This window comes from Glossina fuscipes, unplaced genomic scaffold (assembly GCF_014805625.2).
Source record: "Glossina fuscipes isolate IAEA_lab_2018 unplaced genomic scaffold, Yale_Gfus_2 28, whole genome shotgun sequence".
In the NCBI taxonomy this organism is placed as follows: Eukaryota; Metazoa; Arthropoda; class Insecta; order Diptera; family Glossinidae; genus Glossina; species Glossina fuscipes.
The window spans coordinates 4641407-4659337 of NW_023998423.1; the positions used below are offsets into that span (position 1 = coordinate 4641407).

At 34.0% G+C, this 17931-nt stretch overlaps 3 protein-coding genes and 1 non-coding gene across 4 annotated transcripts; 2 read left to right on the plus strand and 2 right to left on the minus strand.

Moving 5' to 3' along the window:
• Positions 1-443: 443 nt before the first annotated feature.
• Trnaa-ugc lies at positions 444-515 on the minus strand. Its single transcript has one exon. It is a non-coding gene; the product is annotated as a tRNA-Ala (tRNA).
• Positions 516-1709: 1194 nt separating this feature from the next.
• Positions 1710-3420, plus strand: LOC119636604 (origin recognition complex subunit 4). Its single transcript, XM_038032075.1, has 2 exons — positions 1710-2147; positions 2203-3420. The coding sequence occupies exons 1-2, from the start codon at positions 1956-1958 to the stop codon at positions 3382-3384; spliced, it is 1374 nt and encodes a 457-aa protein (XP_037888003.1). The 5' UTR covers positions 1710-1955; the 3' UTR covers positions 3385-3420.
• A 3663-nt stretch (positions 3421-7083) lies between these two features.
• On the plus strand, positions 7084-7705 carry LOC119636298. Its single transcript, XM_038031601.1, has 2 exons — positions 7084-7218; positions 7283-7705. Exons 1-2 carry the CDS (start codon positions 7084-7086, stop codon positions 7703-7705), a joined length of 558 nt encoding a protein of 185 aa, XP_037887529.1.
• A 9242-nt stretch (positions 7706-16947) lies between these two features.
• Positions 16948-17928, minus strand: LOC119636299 (POC1 centriolar protein homolog; the record flags this gene model as incomplete). The annotated part of the gene is made up of 1 exon (XM_038031602.1): positions 16948-17928. A coding segment is annotated over one exon (981 nt), but the record flags the coding sequence as incomplete, so codon positions are not given.
• Positions 17929-17931: the final 3 nt, after the last annotated feature.

Sequence of the window (17931 nt, forward strand, 5' to 3'; positions counted from 1 at the left end):
CAAATATATCAAATAGAGCCAACGATGACGCTGACTATTGATCTTTGAATATATTTCACCGCGTGGCTCATTGTCGAGAACAGAAATACTCCTACGAAATTTCGCGAACCAATTTAATTCTATCTTTTGCGTAAGAACACTGCAAACAAATACTCTATTAAAGTGTCGCACGATCTGCGATTTAAAAAATAAATGTAAGTAAGTTAACTACTTTTACATACCCGAATTAAGATAGTTATTTTTTATATGAATAGAACACAAACATATAAATGAAAAAAATTAATTCACTGAAGCTGGCAAAGTGGAAAAGTTTGATGCCTACAAATTCGTTACCAGTGTCAGTAGTCATCATCAATATTTTTTCAAATCTTTATTGATTAAATGTTAAATGTATATAAAAATACTTTGTGCAGAAGTAATTCCAAAAGGAATCATGATTGCGATGGAGATGCCGGGGATTGAACCCGGGGCCTTTCACATGCAAAGCGAACGCTCTACCACTGAGCTACACCCCCATGTGGGAACTTTGTGTCAAAATTTTAACTTATTTTTTTAAGGTTTTCTACTAACTGGAAAAGTACTACAAAATGTTAAACTTGACATCCCTCATGCCGCCCTTTCGATAACAAAATCGAAGTTTAATTTAATGCTGTAAAGCTCTTGTGAAACATAACTACTTCAATAAAATCTTCAAGTAAAAAATTCTATCTAAAATTATCCAGAAAAGTTTCCCGTTTCAATTACTGCCACGTATTAGTTCAGTTGTAGCTTTTAAACAACTTTTATTTTTGAAACTCGCAGCATGAACGTGTCTAATAGCAGAATAACGATGATAATTATATTTATTTATCTTTATCAATTTTTGATTATACATTGATCAGATTAGAATTACGATAGGATTTCAATACACGGTTTGTTTTACTTCATACAAACTCTTAACTTACTTTATACTTTTACATGTGTGTGCCACTCACGTATGAACTAATGCAGTAAACAATTTGCAATCTTCTTTAGAGTGGTGTAGGGTATGTAATAGTCGCTGCTGCCGAACTATAATGTTCTTCTTTTTAAAATAGTTTAACAGCAGTAGACCTTTTTCTAATATTCCGTATAATTTATATCATTTTCGTAAGAATTATGAAACATATGTAATTTTAACCAATAAATAATTGAAATCATCAATAGAATAATAATAAAATTTTACGGGTGTGAAGATAAATATGAACTTAACAAACAAAGACCCGTGTCATATCCCTCAACAAAGTTCTGAAAACGCCCTAAAAGAGCTGCGTTAACTATTTCGAATTAAGATGTAGTTGGATTCGGAAGTCTATTCCGTTCAGATGAGGAAACGTAATATATTTTTCTGCAGACCGCATGAATCTATGTGAAAATACTTTTGAATAAGCTGAACAAATTCAATTTCTGTTTATAGAAACTATATCTATATCACGTGAATCTATATAAAAATAATATAAATTTGCTAAGTATACAATTTTTAACAATTGTACCCCGTTACATATGAAATTAAAAAAGGATCACAACTCATTCTTCACCTTCTATTTTACATTCAGAAATTAAATTTTCCTGTTTCCGGTTGTTTGTTTTATCGTATTTTGCGCCATCTGCTGACAATATTTGCAATTAAATTTCATATTATTTTTTTATTTTATTTATTTTAGAGTTGGCAGCACTTGGTTTTCTTGTATATTTTTATTATTGGGAGTTGTTCGATTTTTAGCTTCTATATACATGTACATAAAAGAAATCCCGCCATTTTCACCATAAAAACAAAAACATTAACATATGTTTGTGTGAATGGTCTTTAGGAAGATTTAAACACTTTATTTAAATCATATAAAGATTATTATCTGGACGTATAAGTCGCAGTTTTCACGGGCTTGCTGTGTTTTAACTCAACATTCAAAAAAAAAAAAAAAAAAAGAATAAGTGAAATGTCGGATGGTGCTGAAGAGCTATTGCAAATAAGGCGATTTTTAAAAGAGCGCCTTCAACGTGACTACACTACATTTCGTGGCCATGACACGGAAAGGGAAAATATTAGACAATTATTGCAGCGTACTGCAGAGATGGCAGAATCAAATTCCTTGCTGTTAATTGGTCCCAGAGGTGTGGGAAAAACGACCGTATGTTAAAATTATTTTGTTGAAAAGTAACACTAACAATCCTGTTTCTTCTTAGCTTATCAATGCTGTGCTTACTGATCTGTTAAACAATCCCGACTTTATACAAAACACTTTAGTTGTTCATTTGAATGGTTACTTGCACACTGACGATAAGTTGGCTTTAAAATCAATAACAATACAGATGCAATTGGAGAATGCCTGCGATGGTAAAGTATTTGGCTCGTTCGCGGAAAACTTGGCTTTCCTTTTAGAATGCCTTAAGGCGGGCGACAAGCGTTCGAAGAGCGTGGTAGTCATATTAGAAGAATTTGATTTATTTTGTGCCCATCACAATCAAACCTTACTCTATAATTTATTTGATGTGTCTCAATCGGCTCAAGCACCAATATGCATTTTAGGTTTAACATGCCGTCTAGATGTCATCGAATTATTGGAAAAAAGAGTAAAATCACGATTTTCTCATCGTCAAATTTTCCTTTTCCCCAATGCTGATGACTTCTCGGAGTTTGTGAAATTATTTGAAACTTTGTTGAAAATTCCAAATGAGAGAGAATTGAAGAAACATGCTGAACGAGTGGCTTCTTTAAAACTATTGCAATCCAATCAGTTAACATTTCATCGGAATCATTATGATCCTGGAAAGTATAAATTTAACAAGCGCATCACTGACCGTTGGAATAAACACATTGATGCTTTGCTGCAGCAGAACAATGTTAGGCAAGCTTTGCAAAGTTTATTTGACTATGATGTTAGCGAAGCTGGTTTGAAAATTTTCATCTACCGTTTGGTTGCACAACTGCAAAACCATCCTGGAAGAACACAAGTTACATCGGAACAAATAACGCAACTGATTTCTAGTTATAATAACGACACTAAAGTAGAGATTTTATGCGGCCTTTCTATATTGGAGATGTGCCTAATTATTTCCATGAAACATCATTCAGAGATATATGATCGAGATCCTTTCAATTTTGAAATTATTTATGCACGATTTAATAAATTTGCTAAGGTTTCCACGGGCATGCAAAATATTGAGAGAGGAGTAGTACTTAAGGCGTTCGAGCATTTACGCAATTTGGAATTGATATTGCCTATAGCGAGTTGCGCCAGTAAAGTCCAAAAAGAGTTTGAAATGCATAAACTAGCTTTGACGTATGGACAAATCCATCAAGCCGTTCAACGCTACCAGGTTCTGCCCACAGAAGTGACACAATGGAGCCAAAGTTCGCTAATATAAAATTCAAATAAAATAAGTTATGAATTTATTTATAAATTAAAAGTCTGTTTATTTCGTTAAAAGTTTGTTTGAAGATGAATGGATTTAATTAAAAAGGTGCTATTGCAAAGTATCAAATCCTCGAAATAGTCGACAAAATGGAGAGCATTTTGTACTGCCGCAATTGTCGCAAGGAAACCAGCAGCCTGGGCAATCGGTGCCATTGCAATCGCAAGCATCTAGATCTAATGATCTATCCCATTCTAGCTCTTTTTTAGGTTTGCGGGGCCGGCCCCGGCCTCGTTTGCCATTCCTTTCCGGGTTTTGTTCATTCTCCATTTTTCTTTATTATTTTTTATAGTCGGATTAATGATTTAATTTGTAATAGAAATTATCTCCGCCTTCCTTGTGTGAAAATGTCTGTTTGTCTTCTTCCCAAAAAAAAAAGAAAAATGAAAGCGATTAGTTAACGGAATTGAAAGTCCCGTTAATTTCGACCTACCAGCCTGTTTACAAGTTTGTTGAAATAGATAAAGTTGCCAGAGTTATTCAACACGTTCTTCCAAATACGGTAAATTTCAACTTCTTCTTCTTATTCTTCAGCGAGTAAGCAAAGCAATGATATTCATAAATTTTGTAGATTTTATCTTCTTTTTCTTCTCGTTCTGTTATTTAGCAAATTAACTAAAGAAAATTCGCTGGGATGTTTAAAACATTGTAAATTGTATAGAAAATAGATAATAGACTTGAGAAATTGATTTCAAATGTAATAAGAAAGAAAATTATATGCGGCTATGTTCGAATCTTTTATACCCATCACCATCCTGTCCAAAAAAAAAAAGAAAAATAACTACTTCATAGTAATAGATGGGCGCGGTTGATTTTTTCTATTTTCAATATAAAAGTGGAATTTGTGTATGTGTTGCACTTTATGAGTAACAAGCAAAGAACACCAAAAGCCAAAGTGTTCAAAAATTTTCGAATCTAGATGCCTTCTTTGAAGAGTTTGGTTCATTTTCAAATTCCTTTGCAAGTTTGTAGGCGATAACGTAATTTTTGCTGGGATACTACACAGTAGATGCATTCCGATATTAAAAGTGACCCAGAATTTGTATACTTTACGAGGTTTTTGAAGCTTGCTTCTGTACATTATAAAGAATTTTGAAAAAAAATGAATTTAAGGCACAATATAAAATTGAGTAGACGTGACCGATTTCTCCAATGTTTTTTTTTTTGTATAGTTGGTAGAGCAAAACCCATAGCGTATATGATTCAATTTTTGTAGATTTTTTTGTTGTAGTTTATGAGTAATGAGCAAAAAAAAAACAAATATGTACTCACTTTAAGTTATAGTTCACCCGATTTGACCCATCTTCAAGGACAACCTACGTGCAAAAACTGCCAAATTTGAAGTCGATGGGTTTCTTTTTTGCAGCCAGGAGAATATTTACAAAAGACATTACACAGATTAATATACGGACAGATGCACATGCTTAAATCAATTTCGAATTTGATGCTATTCAAGAATATGTATGCGTTGTGTTGGCTCTAAAGTTTCTTTGCGGTCGTTGCGAACTTTTTGACAAAATGAAAAAAGGTTAACTTACGAACATAGAGATATATAATATTTGGATTTCGATTTTTTTATATTCGAAAAAGTTGAAATTTTGTCGTATTTAATGCATGCATATGATCATTTAAACAGTTTACTCTTGGGATGGACATATGTAAAAATATGCGAAAATCGAACGGCAGGTGTATAAAAATTGAATAAAACTATCAAAACTATCATTGCCAAGCAATTGGTGCTTTAGCAAAAACAATTCGACAATTTGTCCTGTAATGTTAAGTTGAACATGCATGCGTATTCAACTTGAAAGTCATAATGTTGTTATTATTTTTAATTTGGCCAAAAATATATAAAGTCTAAGACTAAACTCTTGAACTCTGAAAGCCCTAGCATCTGATAAATTTAATTTCTTTGCATTCATTTCATTAAAGGTTTACGTAAAAAAAAAGTAAGAACATTATAGTCGGGCAAGGCCGCCCTTTAAATACCTTACACCACATTATCTAACACAATTCTTATTTTAATTCTAGAACACAAAATTTATGTCTTGCGAAGTGCAACCTCATATAGTACCAGTTTAGTCCTTGCATAGGGCAGGATGTAAAAATAGTTGCAGATGGTCCAAATTTTACGACGTCCCTTTTTATATGAATTTACTATTAAGGGTCAATTTTCATCACCACTTATTTGAAACGGAGACTTTCCCTTCATATAAAGAATCAATTTTCGTGAAAATTCTTATTGGGGTAGAAAAAGATAGGCCGAGAGTGTCCGAGAGGTAATTTTTTTATGTTAAATTACTATTGTGATATAATTTTCATCATGAAGCATTGAAAATTCCACCTTTTTATCGTATGAACTGCAGTTTTCGTTATATGAGAGGGAGTTCAAAAATTACCCCAGGCGGATCAAGGTTTGCATACCAATTCAGAATGCCTAAATGCTTTTACTTAGCCAATTTTGCTGAGAAATTTTTTTCCCTATAGCGACTTTTCAGAATAGGTCATTATATGGGAAATGGTCGAAAAAGTGGACCAATGCGAATCATTTTCAATAGCGTTCGTCTTTCATCGAAATTTCTCAAAAATTGTGATCTGTAGCTTGATGTCTAACGTTCAACAAAGATAAAACAAGACAAGGAAATTATATGACCAGTATCGCCAGCAAGCCAAAATGAGTCCCTAGAACGGAAACAAGGTGGATTTCTCAGTCTCTTATAAGGCAGATGATCTGGAGAAAATTGACACAACTAACAAACTTGGCATTAGTAAGGAGCAAACACAATAAATGTGAGTGTAGAATGCATGGGTGGATGTAATTACTTTTGCAAATCTGTGTTGCTTTTTAGACATATTACCTCATAAACTGAATGTTGTTTGTGTAGAAACTCTTTTCTCCTTATGCCTTTGCTTTAAAAGGCCCGAAGTCTTACATGCAAGGCTTAAAGAAGACAGCAAAAGAGCAAAAAAGTTGCAATATATTGTAGGCTAGAGGCGCGGGACCAAGGGAAAAAGCAAAAAGAGTTGGGAAAAGTTATCCCTCACCAAAAATTTCGATTTGAAGAAATTGTAGAATATTGAAAACACTACAAAGTAAATGATAACTATGTGCAAAGAAGATGAAAAAGTTTCCAATAGTTGTGGAAGAATCTACTTTCAAAAGAAAACAAGCGTTATCCGAATATTACAAGGCACACAAACCACTTTCCCTTTAGCACTCATCTCACCAAATTGCATGAAGACGAATGATGTGAATTCCACTACTAATTAAGAGAGAGATGAATGCCGGAGAGAAAGATATTTATGTACCTTATGGTACCTGGAATAACGCTTGTTCTCGTTGGCTTCTTTATTCTGGCAAGTAAGTGGCACCATGTCGCCAGTGAGATTATTCTTATGCGCTATCTACTTTAACTTGATTCTGAGGTTAGGAAAACTTCATTTAGGTGTTTAGATGCAATTAACTTGATAATGTAATCGATAATGTAAATGAAGTCTCTTTACCTTTGCATTTCGCTTAAGCATACGGGTTCATACTTTATTTAGAAAGAATTTAAAATAAGGGCATAGCACTGTCTAATAAGAAATTGCTATAAAAACCATTGCTGGCTTAAGTAAATGTTTTCATTTGTTTTGTTAATCCTCATTGAAATGTTTTTTGCTTTCATATACTGTCTATTAAGTCTTTACTGCGTGAGTAAGGCGGATGAAAGCCCGGGTTTTTTTTTAAAAATTCCAAAAAATATACCACGTTTAGGACGACGTTCGGCTGTAGGCAGTAAACAAGTAAGTTTTCACTTTTCAAATCCGTATATAAAATCAATATTTTAAATATTAATATTCGTCTTAGGAAAACTCTGTTAGTACCTTAAACGATTGGTTTATATCGTCGGCATCGAGAAAACGTGCTCTTTTTAATGCGCCCCTTTTAATGCCTGAACGTGAACTGGCTGTAGTTCAGCCGGTTAATTCGAATACGTTATTGGAATTATTGGAAAAGGATGCCATTGCCAATGAAAATATAAAATTTGTTCATTGGAAAGATTTTGATTTAGCTTTGCAATTGGACGGCGATCTTTATGATAAAGTGAGCTCCTTGGGTCGTAGACCGGATCAAAGTCTTAAACAGGATTTAACTTTAGGCGGCTATGTCCCAATAATAAGCAGTAATGCTTTAGATAATAGTAATCGAGATTATCGTTTCTACGGTTCCGGCTTAGAACCTTACCAAGCGCGTTACAAAATCGATCTGCTCGGCCTAAATGACATTTAATATTGAAACTATTTTTTTTTTTTTTTTTGCTTTTACTTGGTTTTACTGTTCAGGGATCCATAAAGTAAAAATAAATATATATTAAAATTTCTACCTTTGCAAAATTTATAACAAATTTAGTTTTTTTACAATATTTATAACCTACACCAGTTATGGTAGAGGATATATTACGTTAGTGCGGCCGTATGTAACATGGGGAAGGGCTTAAGATAGAATCTCCACCTTTTATCATATCGATCGATTCAGAATCATAATCTGAATTGACACAAGCCTGTAAGTCCGTCTGTCCGTCTGATGTCTGTCTATACAAATTTATGTTCATTGTGTGTATAGGCCGCAAATTTTTGAGATATTTCGATGACATTTTGACTCAAGAACGAAAGCTGTTGCAAATGGTTCGGATCGGTCCACTTCGATCACTTCCCATATAACGCTTTATTCTGAAAAGTCTTTATGGGGGAAAAATAGCAATTTTCCAAATTTCTCGACAAAAGTGGGTAAGTAGTAGTTTTTCGGTATTCTAAATTGATGTAAAGACTTTGGACCGCCTGGCGCTCTCACCATGAAAACTGAAGTTAATACGTCAAAAAGGTATAATTTTCAACGCTTCATAATGAAAATTATATCACAATAGTAATTCAACATAAAAAAATTAATTGTAGACCGCTCGGCCTATTTTTTGGATTCTATATTAATAAGGATTTTCTCGAAAATTGATCTGCTTTAGAGCAGAAAATATGTGGTGATCAAAGTGGACCCATAATACTAATTTCATACAAAAATGAACTCCACAAAATTTGGACCATCTACTCCTATTTTCCGATCCTGACTCATATAAGGAGTAAACTGGTACTATGTTAGGTTGCACTTGCGGCAGCATCTCCATAAGTAGGTATGAAAAATACGCCTTTATATAAAGACAAGCCGTTATTTTTGTGTTCGATGATAAAAATAAAATTTCCTTTATAACATCTTCAAACATTTATCAATGAATTCTTTGACAACTATGAAATCGCTTCATAATCGTATATAAGTAAAAGTTTTTTTTTATAAATGAAATCTTTTGAAGCAGTGTGTGACGTTCGTAATACGTTTAAGCTGCTAGTGGAAGGTGTTGCTAAGAGAACATATATTATATGTAACGAAGAACTGTTTGCCTTCGATTAGTTTATGACTAGTATTTCTTTTATTCTTTTTTTCCCATTTTCTTTTTTTTTTTCGTTTTCTTTTCAACATTTTCAAAATAACTAAAATAAAACCATATATAATTGAGGTTATCGGGGGGGGTGTAGAGAAAACAAATCGTTAAAATTATTCACTCCTCATAGAGTTTAAATGCGGTAGGTCAACAGGATTACGATATTAACAATGTTCTTCAATAAGTTTTTATGTTATCTCGAAAGATTTTTCTATTTTTTTTCTCTTCTTTCGTTTTTTTAAAATTTATAACTTTTCAATTTACACCTATTGTCTGATTGTCTTGTGGTTTATTTTATTATTTTTGACCTTTTCTTTTTTTTGTTTTTTTTCTTTTTATGAACTGTTGACATATAATCTATGGAGTGCTAGATCTTTGTAGGAGTGCATGAACAAATTCGTTTTGATGATTTATGTTCGAAAATATTGAAAGTAATTCATTTCGTATTATCGCACCCTCAACCTCAGCTGTTGTTAGGCTTACGTTTATTACTTGTTGATCGTTTGCCTGCCCTTTCTAAATTAAATCATAGAAAAACTTGTATTCTTTCAAAAAATTTTAATTGTGTTTTTATCGCATGCCTGCTTGAACAAATTAATTGACAATTTTCTCAATTTTATTCTTATTGTTCTTGTTGCTGTTCTTCTTGTTGTTGCTATTTACGCAAAATGCAATAAAAATTTCTATATGCAATTTATAGAAATTGCCTACAATTTGTCGCCAGCTAATTAAGCGACTACTTTAACAATTGCCTTTTTTTTTTTTTTTTTTTTTTGATGATGAAACAAATTAAGGGCATCATTATTATTGTAGTTCATTCGATGAAAATTGACATGCAAATCATTATACTCTTGAATGAAATTCGTTCATTTGTTTATGCATTCGTCTAGCTGACTAACTGAATCGTTAACCCGTAACACAATGTACGGTACGGTAAAAGAACAGAATGAAAGGCATGAGTTTAATATATATCCGACTCGATCTTCAAGACATTCTTGGGAACGCCAAAGTTATTCTAGGCACATGCACTTAGCTCTCAAAACGAATAGCGTTGCTTACAGTGAGAGATGAAATATTTTTTCTTGACTTTTTATCCTTTGATGCGTATATGATATATGCACTATAAGCCATTCATATATTTATTATGTTTACCAGTATTCTAATGAATGTCATCGCCGGTACATCTTTGCCAGCTCACGTTTGTGCCGACACTTTAAGAATGTTTATCATAGTTCCCACACGAAGTGAAAGGTATATTTCCAAAGTGACGGAAAAAGTCGTGCTCATGCAAAGTTTTTTTATACCCTGCGCGAATTGTGTTATAAGGTATATCAAGTTAGTGCGAACGTATGCAATATCCTTTTATTATACTGATCGATTCAGAATTTTGAGATATTTTGAGGAAATTTATTACACGAACGTGTTTTGGCCCCAGAACGAGGGCTGTTGAAAATGGCTCGTATCGGTCCACTTTTCTGATTACTCCCCATACATCGCTCTATTCTGAAATGTCGTTATGTGGATAACGTTTTCAAAATTTCACGCAAAACGTGGCTGAATAGTAGTGTTTCGACATTCTAAATTGGAATGAAAACGTTGAGAATGGCTGGGGCAATTTTTTGAATCCACTTTCATATAACCGTTCCTACGGAAACTGAAGCTTTATATGGTAAAAAGGCAGAATTTCATGGTGAAAATAGGCTCATAATAGTAAATTGCATAAATAGTAAAGAAATGTACCATACCGGATTTGGGCCATGTAGGTCTATTGTTTGGATACCATCGCATATAAGGACTCTCATGACGCGTAAAGTCTTATAAGCCAAAAAGCCTATTTGTTAGCTGTTTGGGAATGAAAACTTGTTCACGATAGTAATTAAATCAAAAAATTAATTGAAACTAATTTCGACCATATAGGTCTATTTCTTATCCCCACACCATATAAGGTATTTCATGAGGAGTAAGCTCTTTGAAAAAAGGCTTAATTTTTAATATTTTCTGATGAAAATTAATTCGTAGTAGGGTTTTAGTCAAAAAATCACCGATAGGGAATTTGAATCACATAGGTCTATTTTCTTGTAACCCAACATAGGCGCTATAACAAAAGGGAAACTTTTATATGGTGAGAAAAGCCAAACTTCCTATATGCGGCTTTTCATAAAAATTATGGCTAAGCATGAAAATAATGAGAACTGTTTAGTTCATTATTACCAAAACGGGCGAATATTAGATGAAGTAGAGTAGGGTATATATAGGTCAGCCTCGCCTGACTATAAAGTACTTACTCGTTTTTAATGTAAAGATGGTGCGTAGGAAAGATTCGCTCTCAGGCAAGTTTAATTTTCTTACTTGCTTTACCTTATATCACTTATCCGACCTTATGAAACAGAAGGGCTTATGTAATATATAAATCGGTTCAGCAAAAGTTTTCTGAATCGATTTAATTGTGTCTATCAGCCCGTCCTTCTGAGCTCTGTCATTTGTATTTTGCGTCTCCAGTCTCCAATTTTTGAGGCATTTCGGTGAAAGTTTTGTTATTTATTAACACAACAATAAATGACGAATCGCATTAAGTTAAGCGTTGTAGAGAATCTAATGGTTAGCTTTAATCGGTTTGCTATAATGTTTTCCATTATTTTTAATATGTTGCTTGGCATACTGTTCTCAGTTTAGAAAGGTTTTCTGGGCAGAATCTCCTGAACACGAAATTAATGCTAAACTAAATTTCATTAAAGTCTAAAAAGCAAAAAAAAAAAACTAAGAAAATTATGGTCGGTGGTGACCGAATCTTTTATATACCCATCACCGTTATCCTGAAAAAGACAAAAGAAGTAAAAAAAGTAAATTTTCATCCCCTATCATATGCAATGGTCACGGCTGATGTTTTCTATTTTCAAAATAAAAGTTTTTGTCGCATAGGCGTGCTGACGATGTAGGCGTGTCCTTGGAAATGTTGAAATCACTTCTAAATTCCTTTCGCTAATGAGAGAACTTTTACCAAAAAGACTACATAGGCAGATGGACAGACGGACATGTTTAGGTGCATTCGAAATTTGAAACTGGTTAAGACATTGTACACTTTATGGGGTTTTTGAAGTTTGTTTCTGCGTCTTACAAAGGTATTGAAAGGAAAATTAAATTTTGACACACCATAATATTGGGTAGGCGTGGTCAAGTATTTGCATCGTCTATAGAATACGCGATTAAAATTATTGCACATATATCTACCTTAGTTTATGAATAATGAGCAAAAAACCAATTTTTTATTCTTCCCGAAAAACATAAGCTGTTCTAAATGTAAGTGGTGTTGTGGGTGCATCCATCGCCCGATTGGATCCATTTTTAATACGAATCTGCGTGAAAGAACTTGCAATATTTCTGAAAAATTTGAAGTCGACGGCTCCATTTTTGTCGCCAGGAGAACAGGCATTATACAGACGGACAGACGGACATGCTTAAATCGATTTAGAATTTAATGCTGATCAGGAATATATATACTTTGTGACGTCTCTGATGCTGCCTTCTGGCCGTTGCAAACGTTTTGACAAAATGCATGTCCCCCTTATCCTTCGGTATATATGGTGGCGGGTATAAAAATAAAAACAATTCGAAGAATTAAAAAAAGGAAAGAAACTGTAATAAGACTAACTAATCATAATCAGGCAAACGGTGCTTTAGTGCCTTGTTTTAAACCGTGCAACCCGACTTCCCTTCCTTGAGATGGATTTATAGATCCAAAGTTGTAGTCCAAATAAAAAGTTGATCGACTGTGAAGCGGAAAACGTTAATCAAAAACTTTGTTTTTTTTTTTCAAACAAATATTTTCTTACTGAGATTCTATTCCCTATGCGACATTAAAAGTAATAATAATATCGATATTGTGTGACAGCAAAAATGAATTCTCTTCTTTCTTTGACCAATGTTGGTTCAGACGACAGCCATAATAATAATAGAGAGCACTTTGCCGACAGTATATGTGTATATTTATAGATATGCGTGTACAAATTGAACAAAAAGAAGAAGCACTAGTTTTACATAAAAATGAATGAATTCTTCAAGAGAAGAAAAAAAGTAAAGATGTATGCGTGTTTTGCGTTAATTATAACTATACGCAGGCAGGCAAGCAGGCAGGCATACGCATACACGCTTATGAAATGCTTTTTTTTTAGCATACACTTTAGAGAGTTTTCTTAAAATGAAAACAAAAGCGGTACTGTCAGTCAGCTTCTATTAACGGATGTGCATGCGACGCCATTTCATTGTAAACTTTATTATTATACATAGATATATGTGTGTAAGTGTTATGCATTTGATTGTGTTCGTTCTACTGACGGATAGATAGATAGATAGATAGATAGATAGACTGTTTGTGGTGTAATGAGAGTTAAGACCGACGAGATGTTGAACCGATGCAATAAACCAAACCATAATTTGATTTTCCTTCCTTTCATTTCTTTCTCTGCCTGCGCGATAGAAGAGTGAAATTTGGTTTGTAAAACCTGATCAAAACACGCACAATAGATAATATTATCGTCTTTCTTATCTTGTCCGTAACAATTTCTTTTCCATATCGACCTTAATTGCAATTAAAGATATCAGTCATTGTTGTTGTTTATGGTTCATGGTATGAATGTTTGTTTCATTAATATGTGGAAATTATATTACATACAACAATACAACACGCTATCCATATCGGTCGTGTGTTTGTTTATATCTAATTTAATTTCAACATATTCTCATTCATTTTATTTCTCCCATTTTATCTTCTTCTTTTTTACTACAATTACATAGCATGCATATATACATACATATATATATATATATATATATTTTTGTAAATTATAAAAAATATATTTTTTTCATTTGCTGCGTCGTTGCTATCAACATATTTGTAAAGAAATTTTTGGAATTTTGACAAAGGCTCACATCTATCCCGGTTATGTAATTTTTTCCTTTAAATTCTTGCAATGCTTTTCTTAATTATAAATTCTTCTCCCGCTTATCTTTATCGCTCAGCTTATCACTCGTTCGGGCAATATGTTGCATCACGTTTTCCATAAGCGTATTCAAATCCCGTATAATTCGGCCAACTTGCAAGAAATCATTCATTTTAAGATCTTTTATATATATATATATTTCTATCTGCTCTCGCCTCTTGGTATTAGAAAAAAATTTTGATTTTTTTCTTTTTCTCTTTTATTAAAAACTTTCGAAGAAAAAAAGATTTTTATGAAAGATATACGAATGCAAGATATAAGAAGAAGGCGGGCTTACAAAAAGGTTGCCAAGCATCGAGTAACTGTATTCGAATTGTCAGCGCGCTTTAGTAAGCTTATATGATTTTTATCTATTTATGTAAGAAGAAAACGCAAATAGTGTCAAATGTAAAGCTTCGTCCTTATGTTTACTTGGACTTGCCTTTACCTCATATCGAGATATATGCACTTGGGATTTTATAGAAAAACGTATCGTTTGTATGAACATGATTCAGACCATTCTCGACGACAGAGTATAAATCCTACTGCAATGTGCTGACTAATACTGTAATTTGTAGTTGCTATCTGCAGGCTATACGTGACTAAAGCGTATACAACATAACTTGTTGTAGATGTGGTTGATGTTGGCTACAAAAAGCGGGGAATTTTAGCTTAGGATAGTGCTGCAGGAGACATTTTACTATACACAAAGGTGAAATAATTATGAACATAGAGTATGCGAACCAATAACATCGATGACATAGCTGAATATCCATGGTGTCAGTCGAGCGTGGTGTATTAAGGTTTGTTCCACTCAACTGTAACCCCTGCTAAGGAAAGCTACTAACGACAGCTGATGCAATAGGGCGCATAGTAGTAGCAATATGCCTAATGTCATGGTATCATAGGTTGCAGTGGGAGGAAATTTGCGGATTTCAGAATTGTTTGTTTAAACGGTGCTTGCCTTTTTAAAACAGTGCCCTAGTATCGGTGCTTTTGTGAATAGCGTCACAAGATTAGTTGCTTATTGCTAGAGAATACATTGAGCAAAGTGACTGCTAACAATTTTCTATAAAGTAAAACTCTTTCAATTTTATTAAAATATCGGAGGATACACTGATCACTTAAACACCTTGAGTCGATTTAGCTCTGCCCGTTTCCTTCCTCGCCTATCGCTTGCTTTTCCCAGCTACTACGTCTGTATCAGATGCTGATTGGTATGCAGTTGAGATAATAACTAGCAATCTGTGCGACTGAAAGTATAGTCTATCGCGCACCTAGAAAATGTGAGTTGCCAGCCGCACTTCATAATAATAGTGTAGGTTGTTGCCCATATTTGCAGAAAGTAAAGAAAATGTTTTATAACTTTCCGACGAAAGATGAACTGGACATGTTACCTCTAGCATAAAAAAAAATGCATTAGGGACCGTTTATCCAACTGTTGATCTATGTGTTTTGTTGCTATCTGTCTGCCGCCTCTTGTTGAAAAGCTTACGCTCGTGAAATTGTAAATTTAAAGAGAAAATTTGATATATTTACGCTTAGTTCGTGGTCAACTAAGAAATAAAATTGAAAATGCGCACGATTCGTAGACACTTACGTCAAATTTGGCAAACAAGATTTATGTGGTGAACGAATGCACATGATCTGCCTTAAAATAGGCTAAAATAATACGCATGCACAGATATATATTTTACACCTTCCTTATAAATTCGTGACAAAAAAAAAACCTTGGACCGGCTGAGGCAATCCGTCTTATGTAATGAAAACTGACATTTATACGAGAAGAAGGTATAATTTTCAATGCTTCGCGATGGAAACTATATCATAATCAAAATTTAATGTAAAAAAAATTAAATGCACCAAGTTTGGACCACCTTGGCCTATTTTTTGGATCCCCATACCCCAATAAGGATTTTCACGACAATTGATCCGTTGTAGAGCGGGAAAGGCTGCGTTTCATAACCGTGCTGAATAAGATTGACGGTCGGTCTTGTCCAACTATGATGTCCTTATTTACTAATAAGTAGATGTATAGAGTGTTAGTTAGTGTATTCTTCAACAGCATGTTTACTTTATTATTATTGTTTGTTTTTTCACAGATTCGTTTGATTCTTCGAAAATTTCGTAAATTGAGCCTAAACGTTTAATGAAATTATGTCAAACCTTAATCCGTAACTATTTGTGGCTAATATAGAGCATTTTCGAATGGAACGTGACCGTGAGCCCTAACTCCCTAACTGCCCGATGTCCAAAAGGAGACCGAGTGAGAAAATGTCACTCGACGCTTCGGACTAATTAGCTGCTTCGTGGAGACATGTATTTCACTCCCCCTGTTGGGGGTGAGCGAAGCCTATGCAAAATTCTTGCTGTTCTACTGTTCTGCTTCTTCACATCTAAGAATTTAAGAAGATTTGGGTAAAAATTTTACTTTTTAGATTTTATCCATTCCTTTAAATCATAAGCGGCTTTAATCATTAAAAAAAGTCTTTTTTTTTAATTTTGTATAATTAATTCGCTGATATCCGACTGCTGTAAAAATAAATTGGAAATTGTTGGCTGGTTTTCTTACTATTATTATTATAATTATTATTAAGTAAATAAATTCCAAAACTAAGCTCTTAAAGCACTAGCAATGTAAAGCTACCGGCTTTCATTAAAAACCCTACCGCACTTGAGATTCGAACCGGCGACCATTGAGTTGCTAGTCGAGATTCCTCGCCTTCGGCTACTCGGGCGGATAGATTTTATTAATGTAAAATTAACTACTTTTTCATGTAAATTGTTTCTTTTTTTAATATAAAATAAATAGGAAACGAAATATATTAACATTTGCATTAATTAAATATATTTCTTTTCCAATAAAAATATGTAAAAAGTCTTCAGTTCACTTGCGCATTAGGATGGCCTTCACTTTATGGTAAAGTTAATATAGAAGCTTTGCGCCGACTATCGACATCGCTTGTGATAGTGCCGGTGTTGCGAGTGGATGTGAAATTGCTCTCGGTACTAGACGATCGAGTACAAGAAGAAACTGTCTTCGGTATAGTGTAAACACAATCAAGTTTTCAAAAATTGTTCTTATGGCTTTTCAAAGCCGTGCAATGACGCGAATCTATCCTAATAGATTTACTGCTAGGACTTATAATGTTGGAATTGACTGCAGTTGCTTCTGGCACATCATGCCTTTCTAAAATTTCATTTTGCGATTTCATATCGTCCGCGGAAAAATCATAATTATTCAGATTTGATTTCCAAACAAGTAAGTGCTTATCAGAACCAGCGCAGGCAAAATTTGAACCGTCATAGTTAAAGTCAACAGACATCACCCTGCCAATGTGACACGATAAGGTGTAAATTGGTCTCCCTTCCATTATATCCAATATCTTCATGGTTTCATCATCACTTCCGGTAAGCATAAAATTTCCATTGGGATGAAAGGCTAAATCATTAACGGTCGCATTGTGCACCTTATAGAGTTGTATTAATTCTTGAGATGATAAATCAAACATTTTAACCCGATTGCAACTTAATGCCACAGCCACGATATTACGATAGGGATGCCAAGTTAATTGCCTTCCCATGCCAAGGTCCTCAGTAAAACTGCATATACATGACCGCGTGTTTACATCAAATATCCGCAAAGACTTGTCATCTCCGCAAGTGGCCACATATTTGCCATTAGGACTGAATTTAGCGGATCGCACCCAATTCCTATGACCGATAAAAGAAGTAAGAAATTTTCTTTCAGGTATTCGCCAAAGTTTTACAGATTTATCATCGGAACCTGTTACGACCATAGTACCGGCAGGATGGAAATCTACTGAACGTATAGGTTTACCGTGAGCGATAAATTCTTCGATAGCGCCATGTGGTTTAGGTTCCCAAATCTTGATACTACTATTATGAGCACAAGAGGCCAACAAATTTGATTTCGGCGACCAGCAAATACCATGAACCCTTTCCTCGTGAGCCGAATGACTTATACAGCGGGCAGTGTCTTTTAAGTTCCACACAATAACCGTAGTATCTAAGGAGCTGCTAGCAATTTT